Raw genomic sequence first — 16,991 nt, 5'->3', positions numbered from 1 at the left:
GATCCACTTGGCAAAATACAATTATATTCGCTGTCCATAAGAAAACTCTGGAAAGCTTCCTTTATAATTTAATATGATTAATATTTATACAACCACTTACACAAAACGATTGAAGTTTTTAAATTAATTAATTACAGTATTAGGTAATTTATATTTTCTAAATACATATATGAAGTCTACAACTTCAAAACCTTTCATTAATTCTTCACTTTCTTCTGAAATTGAAGAATTTTTTCTGTCACAGACTAGGGAGGAACAAAGAGCCAACTTCAGCAAAATGTTTACAGCACCAGCACTACCATCAAACGAAAATAGATATTCCTTTCATGTTTAAAACTGGGAGACAGTTGTATACTCTGAAACCTGTTTGATTATATTAGCAGTTCTTAGGATTCATACGTTTAAGGCATAATAACAATGCATTTACAAAATATTTTTGGGTAAGTTAATTGTTTTTCAAAATAATCTGAGGACAACTTCAGATATATTAATCCAAAGTAATTAATCTAATAACATTTTTATATATTAATCTGAAAATTTAAATTAATTTTAACTTGCCATTAAAAACTATAAATTGCTTTTATCAAAACGATAAAATTGCTATATAAAATGAGTGCTACATAGTTTGCCAGAGATATTTTCAAACACTACTGAACTGTAAATCAACAGTGTGCACACACAATAATACAGTTTATTTTTGACATTCATTTTGTGGAAATTAATGTTGTTATTTTGAAGAAAGCTGTGTAAAGTGCCATAGCAAAAGTAGTTATTTAGCTATTTTTTTTAAATAACTAATTTTAGCTATTTTCATACGATAATTAGATTTGCTCCAGCTGAAAATTATCACAGCAAAGCCCATGTAACAAGAGTTTCCCTTGTTCCTAATAGTACAAGGGAATTAAGCATACAGTTCCGGTCAATAAACATTAGTTCTGATGGTCCAGAACCTCCAGAGAACATTAGATGGATACCAAACTCAAATCTTCCACTAAAAACACACCACTACAACTTGAAGAATAGATCCCTGAAGAAACACATTTTCCAAGTAATAACATGGAAGTCAGGGTGGGGAGTACACCTCTCCCATATTTAATTTTAAAATAAAATTTAAATTCAAGTAAATAAATACCAATTAATGTTTTATGTACCAGTTTAAGAATTAAGAGTAAAAACTATGAAATGGAATAGCATAGTTCTACTGATGCCTGCAAGAGCATTGCATTTTTTTTTTTTTCTTTTTCTGTGTGCTACCATGGTGATCTATAAAGAGTCGGCTATGTGGTCCTGCCTAGTCAAGTGTTTCTGAAAATCCATTCTTTTGATTCAATTATTTACTTTCCTTTTCTATAGTATTAAACTTTTTTTTTTGCTATAATTCTTTATCAAGAAGAAATTAACAGTAGCTGAAATTTTTGTGGGGTGAAGAAAAATGGGTAAGCGACTTGTAATTCATCACTTTTCTTGGGCTCAATGAATACTAGTGCCCCAAGTGGCTGCTTCCCCTGCTTATACTTAAATATACCACACTAGTACACAGTCATACAATGGATTAATAATCAGATAGCTCTAACATTATAATAAATCCTACTAAGTTTAGAATAAAACACAAACACCTACAGATTAGATTTAAATTACAATTCTTCTGTTTATTCAACAGGACACTGAATACTGAAAATTGATTTAATGGAATTTTTGTGTATACAGCTAGGTTGCGATTGAGAGTTCAAATAATGCGATATTCGATTTAGTGCGAACTGTATAATGATACCAGGTCGAGTTTAATGTGAACCAAAATTCAGTTAATGCAAGGCTAGCGCAGCTAGCCTCGTATTAGACGATTAGCCTCGCATTAGATGCTGCTGCACTTGTTTATCTTCGCTTGTGCATGTGCTACTGCCTGTCATAATATATGTTAGTTTTCGTGATTTGCTTTAATCGTTTTAAGAAGTACCTTTAACAAAATGGACAAAAGGAAGAGTCCTTCAGATAAAAACACTACAAGCACAAAAAAGAAGAGGCTCATTATTAGATTAGAGCAAAAAATTTATGTGATTGAATGAAATGAACGTGGTCATAGCAAATCTAAAATAGGACGAGATGTCGGAATGCCTGAATCTACAGTAAGGAATATCATAAAATACACAGGGGAAATAAAAGAAAAATGTAAAGTTGCATCAGCTTTTTGTGGTTTGCATCTACAAGGAATAGAAGTATTATTATGATAGAAATGGAGTGTCTTTTAACTGTATGGATTGAAGATTGCAATCAAAAAAGCATTCCCCTTAGCAGAGCATCCATTCAGACAAAAGCTTTAAATTTAAATTTGTTTAAGAGAGTGAAAGAAAAAAAATAATGAAGTAGAAGAAATGTTTAGTGCGAATGCTGGTTGGTTTGATCAATTTAAAAATAGAGTTCAGCTGCATAATATTAAAATTACTGGTGAGGTGGCCTGTGCAGATGAGAATGCGGCATCTAAATATCCTGATGTTTTAAAAAAAATAATCGAAGATGGTAGATACACTGATCAACCAATATTTAAAGTGCATGAAACCAGTTTATTCTGGAAAAGGATGCCTTCCAGAACTTACATTTCTAAGAATGAAAAAACTCAACCTGGATTTAAAGTGTCTAAAGACCACCTAACACTTTTATTGGGAGGCAATGCTCAAGACGATTTTAAATTGAAAGTGATGCTTGTTTATCAGTCTCCAAATCCTCACGCTCTAAAAGGCTACAACTATAGATCACTTTCAGTTATTTGGCGATCAAATAAGAAAGCATGGGTGACCCAAGCTGTATTCACTGACTGGTTTTCAAGCTATTTTTATCCAGCCATTGAAAAATATTGCAAGGAAAGTAACATCGCATTTAAAGTTCTACTAATTTTGGATAATGCTCCAGGTCATCCAGCTACACTCAGTTCATTATGTGAAAATGTAAAAATCATTTTTTTGCCGCCAAACATAACAGCTTTGTTGCAGCCCATGAATCAAGGGACCATCACAACATTTAAGGCCTATTAGATAAGAAAAACATTTGAACAGGCAATTGCTAAAACTACAGGAGAGGATGCAATTTCCTTAAGAGAGTTCTGGAAAAATTATAACATCAGACATGCAATAGAAAATATTCAGCATGCTTGGTAACAAATAACTGCAAACAACATGTGTGGAGTGTGAAAGTGCATTTTCCCTCATTGTGCAAATAGTAGTGGTTTTGAAGAAACTGTTATAGAAGAAATAACAAATATTGGGAGAGAACTTGGATTTGATGAACTAGAAAATGACAATGTTCGGAAACTGTTCAATTCACACCCGGAAGAATTGACTGATGATGATCTCCTACTTTTAGATCAACAAAAGCATGCAAATTCACCGAGATGCGGATAAACACTGCATCTACCAGCATATGTACAAAGATTTAAAGAAGTTTTCATAGTGTAAGCTTACCTTTAGGAATGATATTTAGAATTTTTTTTTTTGTTTTTATTTTGCTTTCTATAATTACAGTACTATATGACTTTGTTAATAATAAATTTAAATGAAGTATATTCTTTTTATCCTTTACTGTAATGAGCTGGAACCAATTACCATATTTTACACATAATTATAATTTCAAATAGTGTGAATTCGAATAATGCGACTACTTCATGGGATTCATTAGTTGCACTAATCATTACCTAGCTGTATATATATATATATATATATTTTTATTTTATTTTTTTTGGAATTGAAGAATGTAATCAATCTTAAGGATGCTAAGTAATTTAATTTTAAATACTGTTACTGAAAGTGCCTCCTCCCAGTAAATAAGAACAAATTAATACTGAATTTTTAACCAAAACTATGCTTTTTATTAAGAGCTAGTTTAGGCTGTAGTAAACTGATTATGAGATTGTTAAAAGTTGAGGATCCAATATTTATCCAGTATTTTGAAAAGGTGGTGTGCACAACGCTGTTATTTTATGTTCCAAATTCCAGCTAGTAAAGACGTTAAGGCTTTGCTATTCCTAATGGCCTCTCAAACTTAATTTATCTACTGGAGTACTAAATAGTCAACCACACACCTAACACTTTGTCTTCTCACCAACATTTTAATGTTTGTTGTTTTTTAGGACAACTAACTCTGACTGTACTTTCTGTTCTCGAATAGAGCCTCTGTCTCATGAGGTATGATAATGCAAGAATGTAAAATGGGGTGATCTCCATGGTTTCCATTTCTCTTTTCCTTCGACCACTACTTGCATAGCCATTTTGAAAGAGCATAAGTTGAAGCACTGTCACTAGAGAGACCACGGTGTCCCCTGACAGTTGATTGCAAAAGTTAATGCAGGAAACATAGCTGTTTCAAATATTGCAATAACCTGTGTTTGAAGTGGTGTCCTTTTTATTGTGTAAATAAATATTTAAATGCATAAGGAAAGATGTGTACATACCATTCTTCCTGAAGAAAGTGATTCTGAAAGTTGTGAATCCTCCTGAATTGGAGGAGGTGGGCCTCTTCGACGGGCAAGAGGTGACCCTAGGGCTGCCAACAGTGGAGGAATGGGTTTAGAAGACGACTCATCTGGATAGACATGCAATGGGCTGGTAAAAAAAAAAAAAGTCCCATTAATGTTAAATCTTGTATGAAAAGCAAAATGTGGGTGGTAAGTAACCTTATAAACTATTAAATTTTAATTTAATAACTCAAAGCAAATTATGTTTTAAGAAATTGAGTCTATACACGTATAATTTCAAATAACAAAGAATCATGTCACAGTGTTAAACCTATGATCTTTAAGATTGTTAGGGGAAGTATCTAAAAGCTGTGGTGATCTATGCTGTGATAAACTAGTGGGATTTCAAATGGTAGCAAATAATCTAATTCAAAACAATACAATTTCAAACTACAGGAATTTATTCTTGATGCTTGAAAAAGATATTATTAGAAAAGAAGAGAAGCTGTTCTGATGAATTAAGCCTGATATGAAATCATCTTCTCAAGACTGATAAAATTAGTTTATTTTGAGGTTACCGAATTCTAATTTATGCTCTCCAGAGAGGTGTATTATTTTGAAGTGAAATAAAACCAGTTCTATTTAACTATAATCAATCTGCTGACTGCCATGAGTTTTAATTTGTTAATACAGTTCAAATCTTCAGATAATAGTTTAATCAGCTTAACTACAATCACCTTTCACTAAAAATGTTTTTGTCAATTTGAACCTGGTGCAAAAATTTATTAGCTATAATTTTTAAATTAATAAACATCATTTGACATTTTCTTGTAAATACCTCTAACTTTCCAGCTGATTTTAATTCTATTTTAATTTTGAACTTATAAAATTCATTGTTCACAGTTCAAAACTGAGTATCATTAAAAGAGGAGTAAGACTAAGTGAGGTTAAGTGGTATTGAAAGAAGAGAAATGAAAGCAGGTGGAATAACTAATATAGTATTGGTATATTAGTACACCAACAGTATATTATATTAGTATTACCAACAGTATATTATATTAGTATTACCAACAGTATAGCATATTAGTATTTTTTTTTTTTTTTTTTTTATGAAAACCCCAAACACAAGAGGTATTAGAACCTATAGTACTTGCTACCATGCATGGGTTGGAGGTTGAGAAGACAAAAGAAGATATTTGTTGACATTAGACCTGAACTCCTGTAGACTGTAATTTTCAAGAAATACGTATGAAGGAAGGTTGTTCCAGAAAATGGCAGTTCAATGAATAAACAAGGTAGATGAAAAGTTGGTTCTGTGAGTTTGAAGTTGGACAGTAAATGGATGTTGGCTGGTGGCGGGACGTGTTCGGACTGTTTTGAAAGAGAAAGCGGGAATTATAGAAGAACAGTGCCCATGGAAGGATCTGTAGAAAAGGCATGCAGCAGAACAGTACATCTATGAGACAGAGAGTGGAGAGACTCTGTTAGAGACAAGTCATCAATTAACCTAACTGCCTGCTTCTGAATCAAATCTAGAAGCCTGAGAAAGATTTTTGGGGGTACTGCACCAGATGTGTGAACAATATTCCATGGTAGGGCAGATTTGCAATTTGTACAGAGTGAAAAGCTGTTTGGAAGAAAAGTAACACCAACAGCGAAAGAGAAAACCAAGTTTTTTAGAAGCAGAGGAAGCAATATTTGTAATGTGCTCGTGCCAAGAAAGATTAGAAGTCAGGGTAATATATCCCCAAAACAGATATGTCATCTTGCCTAGAAATCGGAGTGTCACCAAAGTTAAACATAGGAGCAAGCAGAAGAATCCTTTTTGCGAGATATAAGACAGGACTGAGTTTTAGAAGGATTGAAATCAACTAAGTTGTCTTTACCCCACTGGAGAATTACTTGGAGATTGGTGTTTAAGGAATCAGCAGCAGATATTCGAGAAGTTGAAGCTGATTGAGCAGAGTGAGGTTTCTCAAACTGGAAAGTGCTATCATCAGCAAAACTATGGATAGGATTTTTTCTGGTCAATGCAAGAAGGTCATCAATATACAAAGGGAAAAGGGTGGGGGAAAGAGCTGAATCTTGGAGGACACCAGCATTAGTGTAGAAGTTAGAAGACAAAGAACCATCCACATTCACCCTCAGTGAGCGGTCACAGAAAAAACTGGATAACCAATTACAAAAAACCAGTTGGCAAACCATAAGATGGAAGCTTAGTTTAGAAGACCTTTATGCCAAACATGATTGAAAGCTTTTGAGATGTCAAGAGCAATTGCTTATGCTTCACTGGACTTTTGTATTGAATTTGTCCATAAATGGGTAACATAAGTGATTAATACTGACGGAATTCATACTGGCGATTGTTGATCAGACGGAAGGTTTCTAGATAGTTTAAGAATGGTCGGTTAATTAATTTTTCCATTACTTCTGAAAGAGTAGAAGTAATTGCGATCGGACAATAATTGGATGAGAGGGATTTGTCACCCTTTTTAGGAACTGGCTGGATATGAGCAAATTTCCAAGCAGAAAGAAAAACACCTTTGGAATAAGAAAGTGAAAAAAGGTAGCAAAGAATGGGAGTAAATTCAGGAACCCAGGTTTTGAGAATAACCAGAGAAATATCATCAGGACCTGGAGCTTTCTTAGCATCAAGGTTTGTCAAAATCCTTCTGACATCCTTTTTAAGGAAGACCACAGGAGGCATTAAATGGAGCATGCTGGGAGGGGCTTTAACAAGATCATTAATACGTAAATTGTAAGAAAAATGGGATGCTAGCCGGTCAGCTTTATCCTTGGCTGAAGTGACAATAGAACTATCTAGTTTTAGCATTAGCAGAGGCATATGATGCAAGAAAGCAAGCTTATGCAGCATCAGCCAAAAAAAAAAACAAAAAAAAAACAAAAAAAAAAAAAAAAAACACTTCCACTTCATCCCTCCGTTTGTTCAAAATACCGGTCCAGCTGAGCCTTAAATTTATTTAGGTTATCAACTTCCGTAACAAGGGATGTAAGTCTGTTCCACCAACCAACTACCCGCTGGCTCAAGGCAAATTTCCACACAGCTTTCCCACATCTGTCTTTCCTCGATTTGCATTTATGCCCTCTCAGGTGATTATTCTGAGCAAGAGGAAGAATCCCATCAGCACTGAGCATGCTCAAACCATTCAAGGTTTTATACACCTCTATCAGATCACCTCGCAGGTGCCTAGTCTCCAGACACTGTAATTTGCAAAACTTAAGCCTTTCTTCTTAAGAGCAACCCTTTGTTCCATTCACTAATCTTGTTGCCCTTCTCTGTACTCGTTCCAGCACCTCTATATCCTTCTTGAAATGAGGCCTCCAGACCTATATACAGTACTCAAGGTGTGGCCTGACCATTGCCTTATACAAGAGAATAATCACCTCCTTATTCCTGCTAGAGAAATTCCTGTATATCACTGACAAGATACCATGAGCTACTCTTGCAGCCCGTCTGCACTGCTCAGAGAACTTCATATCTGCCTGCACAATTACCCCCAGGTCCTTTTCATTCTCTACCACTGTCAGTGTAGTACCACAAAGTTGATACGTTGCTCTGGAGTTGCTGTTTCCCATATGTAGCACTTTACATTTGTCAATGTTAAACTTCATTTGCCACCTCTGAGCCCATCTGCTCAACCTATCCAGATGCTGTTGCAGCAGCATAGCGCCACTAGTGTCCTTAACAACCCTGCCAACCTTTGTATCATCTGCAAACTTGGACATTAAGCTTGATATACCTTCATCAATATTATTTATAAATACAGAAAACAATAATGGACCAAACACTGAACCCTGAGGGACTCCACTAATAACATTAGTCCACGATGAGCAGTGTCCATTGATTACTACTCTGTCTTCTCCCCCCTCAACCACCCCTTTATTCATAGGAGCAATTTGCCTCCAATGCCACACACCAATTTGTGCAGCAGTCTTCCATGTGCAACAGTATCAAAAGCCTTTCTAAGATCCAAGTATATAATATCAGTTATTCCCTGCATCCAGTTCTTTTGTGACTGCATCATAGTATCCAATCAAATTGGTCAGGCAAGACTTTCCCTTAACAAACCCATGCTGTGTCCGAGCTATAACTGAAGTCTTGTCTAGATGATCCTGCAGTGCCTCTTTAACCAGTGCCTCCATTAATTTTCCTGGAACAGAAGTTAAACTCACAAGTCTATAATTACTTGTGTCAGTCTTTAATCCTTCTTTGTGAATTGGGGTCACATTTGCACATCTCTAGTCTATGCGTACCTCCCCTGAGTCCAAGGAAGTTCTCATAATTATAGCTAAGGGTTTGCTTACTTCCTTTGCTGTCTCCTTTAATATAACTGGATAGATCCCATCCACCCCAGGTGCCTTCCTTGTTTATCTTCAACAATTTCTCCTCCACTTTATTCTCAGTTATTACAAGATTATCTAGCTTACTGCCAGAGTTGAATACACCTCTGGCATTCCCCTCGCTGAATAACTCCATGAGTGAATGTCGATGCAAAATATTCATTTAGTTTCTTAGCTACCTGAGCAGGTTCATCAACAGTTGAACCATCGATATCAAGTGGACCAATCTGATTCATCCCCTTCCTTCTACAGTTTACATAAGTAAAGAACTCTTTGCTGTTTTTATTTGCATCCTTTGCCAAAGATTTCTCGTAATCTGCCTTCGCCCGCCTAACCTCCTTTGTAACTTGGTTACAGATCAACTTATATCTATCATAGGCCTCTGTGTCATATGTTAATTTATATGTATCCCGTGCATTTTTCTTCTCTGCCATATGTCTCATTAGTTCATCTGACATCCATTTAGGCCTAACCTTGAACAATATTTCTTAGTTAGTATGTAAAGCCTAGTAGCTTCCAAGATAAGTTCTTTGAATGCTTCCCATTTTGAATTTGCTGTTGGTAACATCATCAGTTGGTCTCACTCTATAGAATTTAAATACTGTATTGTAGTTTTAAATGTTTTCAAAATGACGATGCTATCTTTACCAATCGGGTGCATAAGTTCTGGGACCGCAAGTGGCTCGAGAGTTTGCGGATCTGTTCCACAGTGAACATTAACAGAGATAGAGGAACGCGGATCCATCCCCTCTTTGAGGCTACTATCCTCAAAAGGGATGAACGGTTCCATATGACCCACTCTCGAGTCACTTCCGATTCCATAACAAAAGAGAATGGAACACGTGGGAATGAAACACGTGATGAGTACCATGAATGTGCCTGTATTTAAAGACGCACCGCAGAACAAAGAAAATACTGCTGAAGAAGAAGGCAGGAGCCTTCAAAAGCTATGGTTTTATCGCTTTTAAATTAGTATATTTTAATGTATTTTATCGTTCTTAACCTAGTATATTTTAATTGTAAAGTTAAATATAATTTATTGTAAATACAGGCAAATATAATTTATTATAAATACATAGTTATCGAGATTCCAGTTTTCGTTTTCGTTGTGTTTTATTTCTACATAAGGTTGGCGAAAAACATTTAAAACTACAATATGAATATACCCAACCTCAGAGGCCTGTTTGAAGAATTTAAATACTGTCTCAGGCCATCGTAGTCGCCTTTACAAAAGTAAAAACCCTTCCCTTTACCCCTGATGGTAGTTACCTCTTTGAGTAAATCCCACTTCAACACATTGTGATCACTGCCACCTAGTGGTTCCTTTATCTGCAGATTCTTAATGCATGAAGAATCACTACTGATAATCACATCAAGAGTATTACTCCCTCTAGTTGTCTCCCAAGCATGCTGATGTAGAAAACAATCATCCAATAAATCCACAAAAGCCTTGTTAGTGTGTGAGTGACCAACCCACAAATTCCAGTCAATATCTGGGAAATTAGAATCCCCCATTATAAGACTTTCTGATTTACTGGCCCACTCTATTTTCCTGTAGAGTCTCTTATTATATTCATCAGAGTCATTAGGCCTATAGCACACTTCTACTCTCAATTTTTATCTCCCAATGCTTATGTCACACCAAACTGACTCAACAGTGCACTGTCCAACGATGTCGACTGGCTTCACTTCCTTGGATTTTATGTGTTTCTTAACTAATAGCATAACTCCTCCTCCTCCCTTCCTATCCTGTCTATCCTTTCTGTACACATTGTACTCCCCAAATTCCAGTTCTGCATTCCTTATATCTGTGTGACACCACATCTCGGATATTCCAACAATATCCGCATTTGATGCTTTGAGCAATACCTCAAATTCATCAAATTTATTTACCAAACTCCTAGCACTGGTGTACACGCAAGTATACACGCACCTGTTCCTATTCTTAGCTACCCTAACACAACCTATGTGTTTACTTGTACCGCAATAACTCCCAGCAGTCTCTGAAATATGCTGCATCTTGTTTTCCAGGCTTCTGCTCATTCCAATAGAAGCAGTGCAAGAATCACTTTCACCTCTGCCAGTGGCTACTGTTAATCTATTAGTCCTTGTATCCCCCCAAGCTAGCAGTTTTCCAACCCACCTAATACTGCCTCGATAGCATCAGCAAATATTCTTGCACCCTTTCTTTTTAAGTGTATCCCATCCCTGTAGAAGCAGTCTCTCCTGTTAACAAGTACAGACCAGGCTGAAAAAAATTCAACTCCTTGAGCCTTGCACAATCTTTCCAGGTCGAATTGATCGACAAGGCTCTCATCATATACTCCCTCCTATTGTGCCTGGGCAGAATTGCAGAAACTTTCAAATTCAACCCTAATTCAAGGCTTTTTTTCAACAGTGACGTGTACTTGTTAAGTAATTCGGCCGGTCTCCTACTCCCACCTTTTGATGGAGGTGGGAGTAGAAAGGGGCAAAAGTTGCAACCAATAGCTTTGGCAAGAGACCAGAATGCTCAGCTACCATTAGGGCAAGAAGCAAGTTTTCTACTTAGCCTGTTCAAAATCTGGTTTGGACTGATTAATAACTGCTTTACAATTGTTGCGAGCTCTGCTCTAGGCAGAAAACGAAACTGAAAAACTGGAAACAAGCCAATTGCGATATGCAACATTCTTCTCTTGAACAGGCTTAGCACATTTATTGGAAAACCAAAGATTTAAAAAAAAAGGACGAGATTTTAAGGCAGAGTGTGGAATAAAGGATTCCATTCCTACAAGAATAATTTCACTGATACCATCTGAGCAAATGTTGACATCAGAAGTTTTGAAAATAATCCGACCAAGGAAAAGAAATCTTGCAGTTCATCCCAATTTTGCATTCTTGTAATTCTAAACAACATGAGGTTGGGAATAGCCATCAGATAAAGAGCTGGAAAAGGAATTAGAAAATGTGAATTGGAATATCGTCGGTTTGGCTGAAACAAGAAGAAGAAATGAATCACTTATAAGTTTATCAAGTGGAAATCTGCTGTACACCAATGGAAACAGTGAAAGCAGTTGAAGGTGGAGTTGGGTTTCTGGTCCATAAAGATTTTAAAAACAACATTTTGGAATTCAAAAGTACATCACCAAGGATGTCAAGACTAATACTCAAGATTTCTAAGAGGTACAAGGCTAAAGATTATAATGATTTATGCACCAACATCGAGCCATGATGATGAAGAGGTTGAAGAAATGTACACCGAAATTGAGTCTTCTAGATGAGCAGAAAACCCACTACACCATTATTATGGGGGACTTCAATGCTAAGGTTGGAAAAAGACAAAACAGCACAGAAAGGAACTATAGGAAATTTTGGAATTGGTGAAAGAAATGAAAGAGGTGAAAGACTTGTGGAATTTGCAGAATCTCAAGGACTGTCAGTAATTAACACTTTTTTCAAGAAAAGGGTGAACAGAAAGTGGACATGGAAGAGTCCAAATGGATTAACAACTAATGAAATCGACTTTATCCTCACTAACAGAAGATATATTGTGAATGATGTTATCGTCCTGAATAATTTAAATGTTGTAAGTGATCACAGAATGGTAAGATGTACACTTGATATAAATGTAGGAAAGGAAAGAACTGACTCAAGTAAATAATACAAAGGTCTTTGAGATAATTGAAGAGGAGAAAAAGCAGTATGTACTGGAACTTAAGAACAAGTTTGAGCTTCTGCAGACTGCTCAGGACAAAGATATCGACGAGGAATATTACAACTTTCTGAAAGTGGTAAAGCCCAAGAAACCTATAGGGAAAAAGAAATCCAAAGAAGAAAAAATTAGTCAAGAAACACTTGTCATGATGAACCGAAGACGACAAATGAAGAGGAAGAAAAACACTGACAGGGAGAAAATTGAGTATACTGAGTTATGCAAAGCCATTAGAAAGAGACTCAGAGAGGACATAAGAAGATTTAACACAAGAAAAGTAGAAAAAGCATTAAGGGAAAACAAAGGATTTAAATCAGCAGCCATGAGCAGTAATACAGAAAGACAAATGATACTGAAACTGAAGAATAGCGATGGTGTACTTATAAACAGCAGAGAAGGCATAATTCAAGTAGCAGAAGACTACTATAGAGAATTATACAAGGAGCAGGGGAATGATGCCAGCAGTGGGGAAGATGGATTGCAAAGTAGCAACACATACGACAAACCTAATATTGCATTGAAGATGCATTGAAGAAAATGAAGCATCAGAAAGCCCCAGGGGAAGATGAAGTTACTGTAGAGTTGTTAAAATTGGGAGGAAGAGACATAACACAAAAACTGGCAAGGCTCTTCACAAAGTGCATTCGAAAAGGTGTGATGCCTAAGCAGTGGAATAATGCATAGTTTTGCTGCATATGAAAGGAGATAAATCAGAAATTGGAAATTATAGACCAATTAGCTTGTTATCCCACATCTACAAGTTGTTCACAAGGGTCATTACTAACAGATTAGAAAGAATACTTGATGAGAATCAACTGAAAGAGCAAGCTGGCTTTAGGACAGGATTCTCAACTATGAATCACCTTCACGTAATATCACAGCTAATGGAGAAAGCAAATGAATATAAAACACCATTATGCCTGGCATTTATGGATTATGAAAAGGCATTTGACTCCATACAGCATAAGGCAATGTTTAGGGCACTGGAAAGACAAGGCAGAGATACCCCATATATTATGATTTTGAAGAAAATATACGAGAGTGCTACCGCCTTTATTAGACTAGACAAAGACAGTAGGAAATTTAAAATCAAGAAAGGAGTTCGACAAGGAGACACAATATCTCCGAAGCTGTTTATTGCTGCCCTTGAGGAAGCTTTCAGAAGATTAGACTGGTCGCAGAAAGGAGTCAATGTGAACGGAGAGTACCTAAACCATTTACGATTTGCAGATGACATTGTGGTCATAAGCCACGATCCCAAAGAATTAGAGGAAAATCTTAATCAGTTATGCACAGTTAGTAAGGATTTTGGACTAAAGATGAATATGGCTAAAACAAAAGTAATGATGAACAAGTATGCCACAGAAAGGGAAATAATGATTGAAGGAGTAGTAATTGAAAAGGTGGAGTCATATACTTATCTGGGACAAGTTATTAGCTGTAATAATGATAAATGGCTAGAAGTCAAGAGAAGAATAAATTTTGGATGGATAGCATTCAGGAAATATAGTCACATACTGAAGAAAAATATCCCAGTTTGTCTGAAATGTAAAATAATGAACCAATGTATACTCCCCACCGTGACTTATGGAAGTGAAACTTGGGCCCTCACCAAAAGAATGGAAGAGAAGCTGAGAACTACACAGCGAAGAATGGAATGAATTATATTGGGAATCAGACTGTTAGATAAGAAGAGAAACACATGGATTAGGCAGCAAACTCAGTAAAAAAGTAAAGGACATTCTTATCAAAACTAAAGAACTAAAATGGTCTTGGGAAGGACACATAGCTCGAAGACACGATGACAGATGGACTAAGAAAATAACAGAATGGTATCCATGAGGAGCTAGAAGAAAACCTGGAAGACAAAGGCAGAGATGGATAGATGAAATTCATGAGTTTGTGGGTAGTAAATGGACGGCCAGTGCTCAAAACAGAAGGAACTGGAAAGTTGCTGGAGAGGCCTTCATCCTGCAGTGGATTGAAAATGGCTGATGATGATAATCAGATAAAGGCTCCATTGGAGAAGAGACAATCACCAAGTTGTGATCTGAGGTGCCGAAAGGACCACTCGCTTCGAGCATATACTTAGAAGGGCTGTTTGTGAGAAAAAGATCAAGCATGTTAGCTGTATGGTTAGGACTGTCCAGTATTCTGGTAGGTAAATGAACAATCTGTGCGAGGTCATTAGTAATTCAAAAAGCCTCAGCATCTCGACCAGCTGGGTTGGTGTGACTAGAAAATGGAAGCCAGCTGGAGTTATGAACATTGGTCACCAAGGAAAATTACCTCACTGTTAGGAAAGTCAAGTTGCAAAGAGAGGAAGTCAAAAAGTTCCAAGTGATTAGTGGTATTGGGAGAATGGTAGAGACAAAATGAGGTAGAGAAATTTTAAGCCAGAGAAGATTGAAAAGAGGAAATTCCAAATTACCAAGTCTCTGAGAGGGAATATCAGAATGGTTATATGCACATGTACCACCTTTGAGGCAAAAAGAATCATACAGCGAATAATTTGGGCAACTGAGATGAGCAGTGGTTGAATCAACTGATAACTGAGATTCTGTCAGAAAAATTACATGGGGTTTGGCAGACTGTAATTGGAAATGGACATTGAGATTTGAACTGAGACCATGTATATTTGTGAAATGACCTAGGAAGTGTTTGTGAAATGAACTAGGAAGTATACCAATAGTATATTAAAGAACTGAAAGCAGGTGTATTGGTACACACTTGCTTTCATTTCTTTTCTTGAAATTCAGCAATTTTTTTGATGCTTTGTGTAATTAGTACTAAATGATGACTTTATTGGAATTTGTAGGTAAAGATGTGTTAAGTAACAGTCACTAGATGAAAAATCTACAGGAGAGTGAAAACAAGCCTTTGTCTTCAAGCCTTCACTGGATAAGTACTCCGTTTGTTAGTGGTTTGCATAACGTAGGACTGCAGTCTTTCAACCCAGCTCTTTGACAGGTTCAGAAATTATTAAAATGTTATAATAATTTATGTCCCTCAGTTATTTCAGACAAATGTTGGTTCCTTGTGGTTTCTTCTGAGATGGAACCCCAGGAGATGAAATTCTTCTTTATTTCATCACAAACTGTATTCTCATTGCATTATATTATTTATTTTTTGGCTTCTAGTTTGCATATTCAGCAATTTGAAAGCACATGCTGCAAAGGAGACAAGGTCATCTTAACAAGCATTTCATACTATCACAATTTCAAAAATCACTTCTTTCTATTTCATGCAGCAGTGTTATGCAAGTAGACTGTAACTACTACATACTTTTTTCCTTCACCTGCATACTTTTGATTAGATTAAAAGGGTTTCCTGCTCTCAAATGGTCCAAGTTAAGTGAAAAATTACATTCAAAACTAATTTACTGTTTTTCTTATAAACAATGTCAAAGGTAATAAAAAAAAACAAAAAAACTTAGACATGTGCAAAGGAAAAAGAATGCTGCTATACAGACTGACAATTATTATAAAGACAAACCTCACTGTGTATGTGGTAACACTTAGTGATATTTAATGGCCAATAATTAAAAACATACTATAAATAAACAGGACTAATGGGAAGATATGTATACATCTCACTTAATTTAAGATTGGCTAATACTTGGTCAATGCAAAGGGTAATGAAAGTCTCAAGTCATTTCCATAAATTGCTGATAGTTTTGCTAAGCAAATGGTATTAATTAAATTGCCAAAACTGCATCTTATTTTATTTCATTTTTTTGAGTGAAATTTAAATCTTGCAGCTCAATCAATCTGTAATATAATAAGTGGCCACTCCATACAATTTTAAAAAATATATATGAATAGTACTTACTTCCAAGTAATTATGAGGTTTAACTTTAACGATCCACTTGGATTAAGATTTATAGTCATTATCTGGGGATGTGCACTAAAGAGATCTTTGGTTTCACAATACTTGTTTCCAAGCAGGATATTTTTGCCTAACCCTCTAACTTCAACTGCCTGATATACATATATACATAAAAAAAAAAAAAAAAAAAAAAAAAGACACAAATGAATTATACACAAATGGATGATTATAAATACTACACTTCACAAACAAGGTAAAAAACTAATGTCCTATTTACTCTGACACCATATAATATTTCATTTTGAATTACACTATTACAATGCTTATAAAGTTATATAATTTACCTTCATTAAATAAGTGAAATGAATTGGAAAATTAATTTCACTTATTTTTAATTTGCAATTACCAAGGTTAACATGCTGAAACGAATTTTAGGTTATCCTTTATCCATTCAGCAAATGTAATAATTGTATGTGTGTGATGATAAAATCCACTTGCAAAAGGTACAAACACATTTGGATATTACAATGTTATGGAATTCTTTAGGCTTATTTCACCAAAGATGTCAAAGACAAGTCATGATCAATAGTGAGTGTAGAAAGAAAAACCAAAAGATGACGTCTTCTTTCAGTGCAGCATCCTACCCTGGTTCTTCTTCTTCTTCTTCTT

The 16,991-nt window shown here is 35.7% G+C and overlaps 1 protein-coding gene across 5 annotated transcripts in view; it reads right to left on the bottom strand.

The window, feature by feature from the left end:
- LOC150086112 (rho family-interacting cell polarization regulator 2-like) overlaps positions 1 to 16,991 on the bottom strand; it is a 324,874-nt gene that overhangs the window by 72,820 nt on the left and 235,063 nt on the right. For all 5 annotated transcript variants that reach the window (XM_090374381.1, XM_090374377.1, XM_090374378.1 and 2 more), the window contains 2 exons: positions 16,326 to 16,474; positions 4,439 to 4,589 (listed from right to left, as the gene is read on the bottom strand). In XM_090374381.1, coding sequence (XP_090230507.1) covers positions 4,439 to 4,589; positions 16,326 to 16,474 — 300 coding nt within the window. The remainder of the gene's footprint in view (positions 1 to 4,438; positions 4,590 to 16,325; positions 16,475 to 16,991) is intronic.

This window comes from Mastigoproctus giganteus, chromosome 5 (genome assembly GCF_048544385.1).
Source record: "Mastigoproctus giganteus isolate SK-2022 chromosome 5, ASM4854438v1, whole genome shotgun sequence".
In the NCBI taxonomy this organism is placed as follows: domain Eukaryota; kingdom Metazoa; phylum Arthropoda; class Arachnida; order Uropygi; family Thelyphonidae; genus Mastigoproctus; species Mastigoproctus giganteus.
Note: the sequence above shows the minus strand (reverse complement) of the source record. Positions and strands in the feature narration are given on the sequence as shown.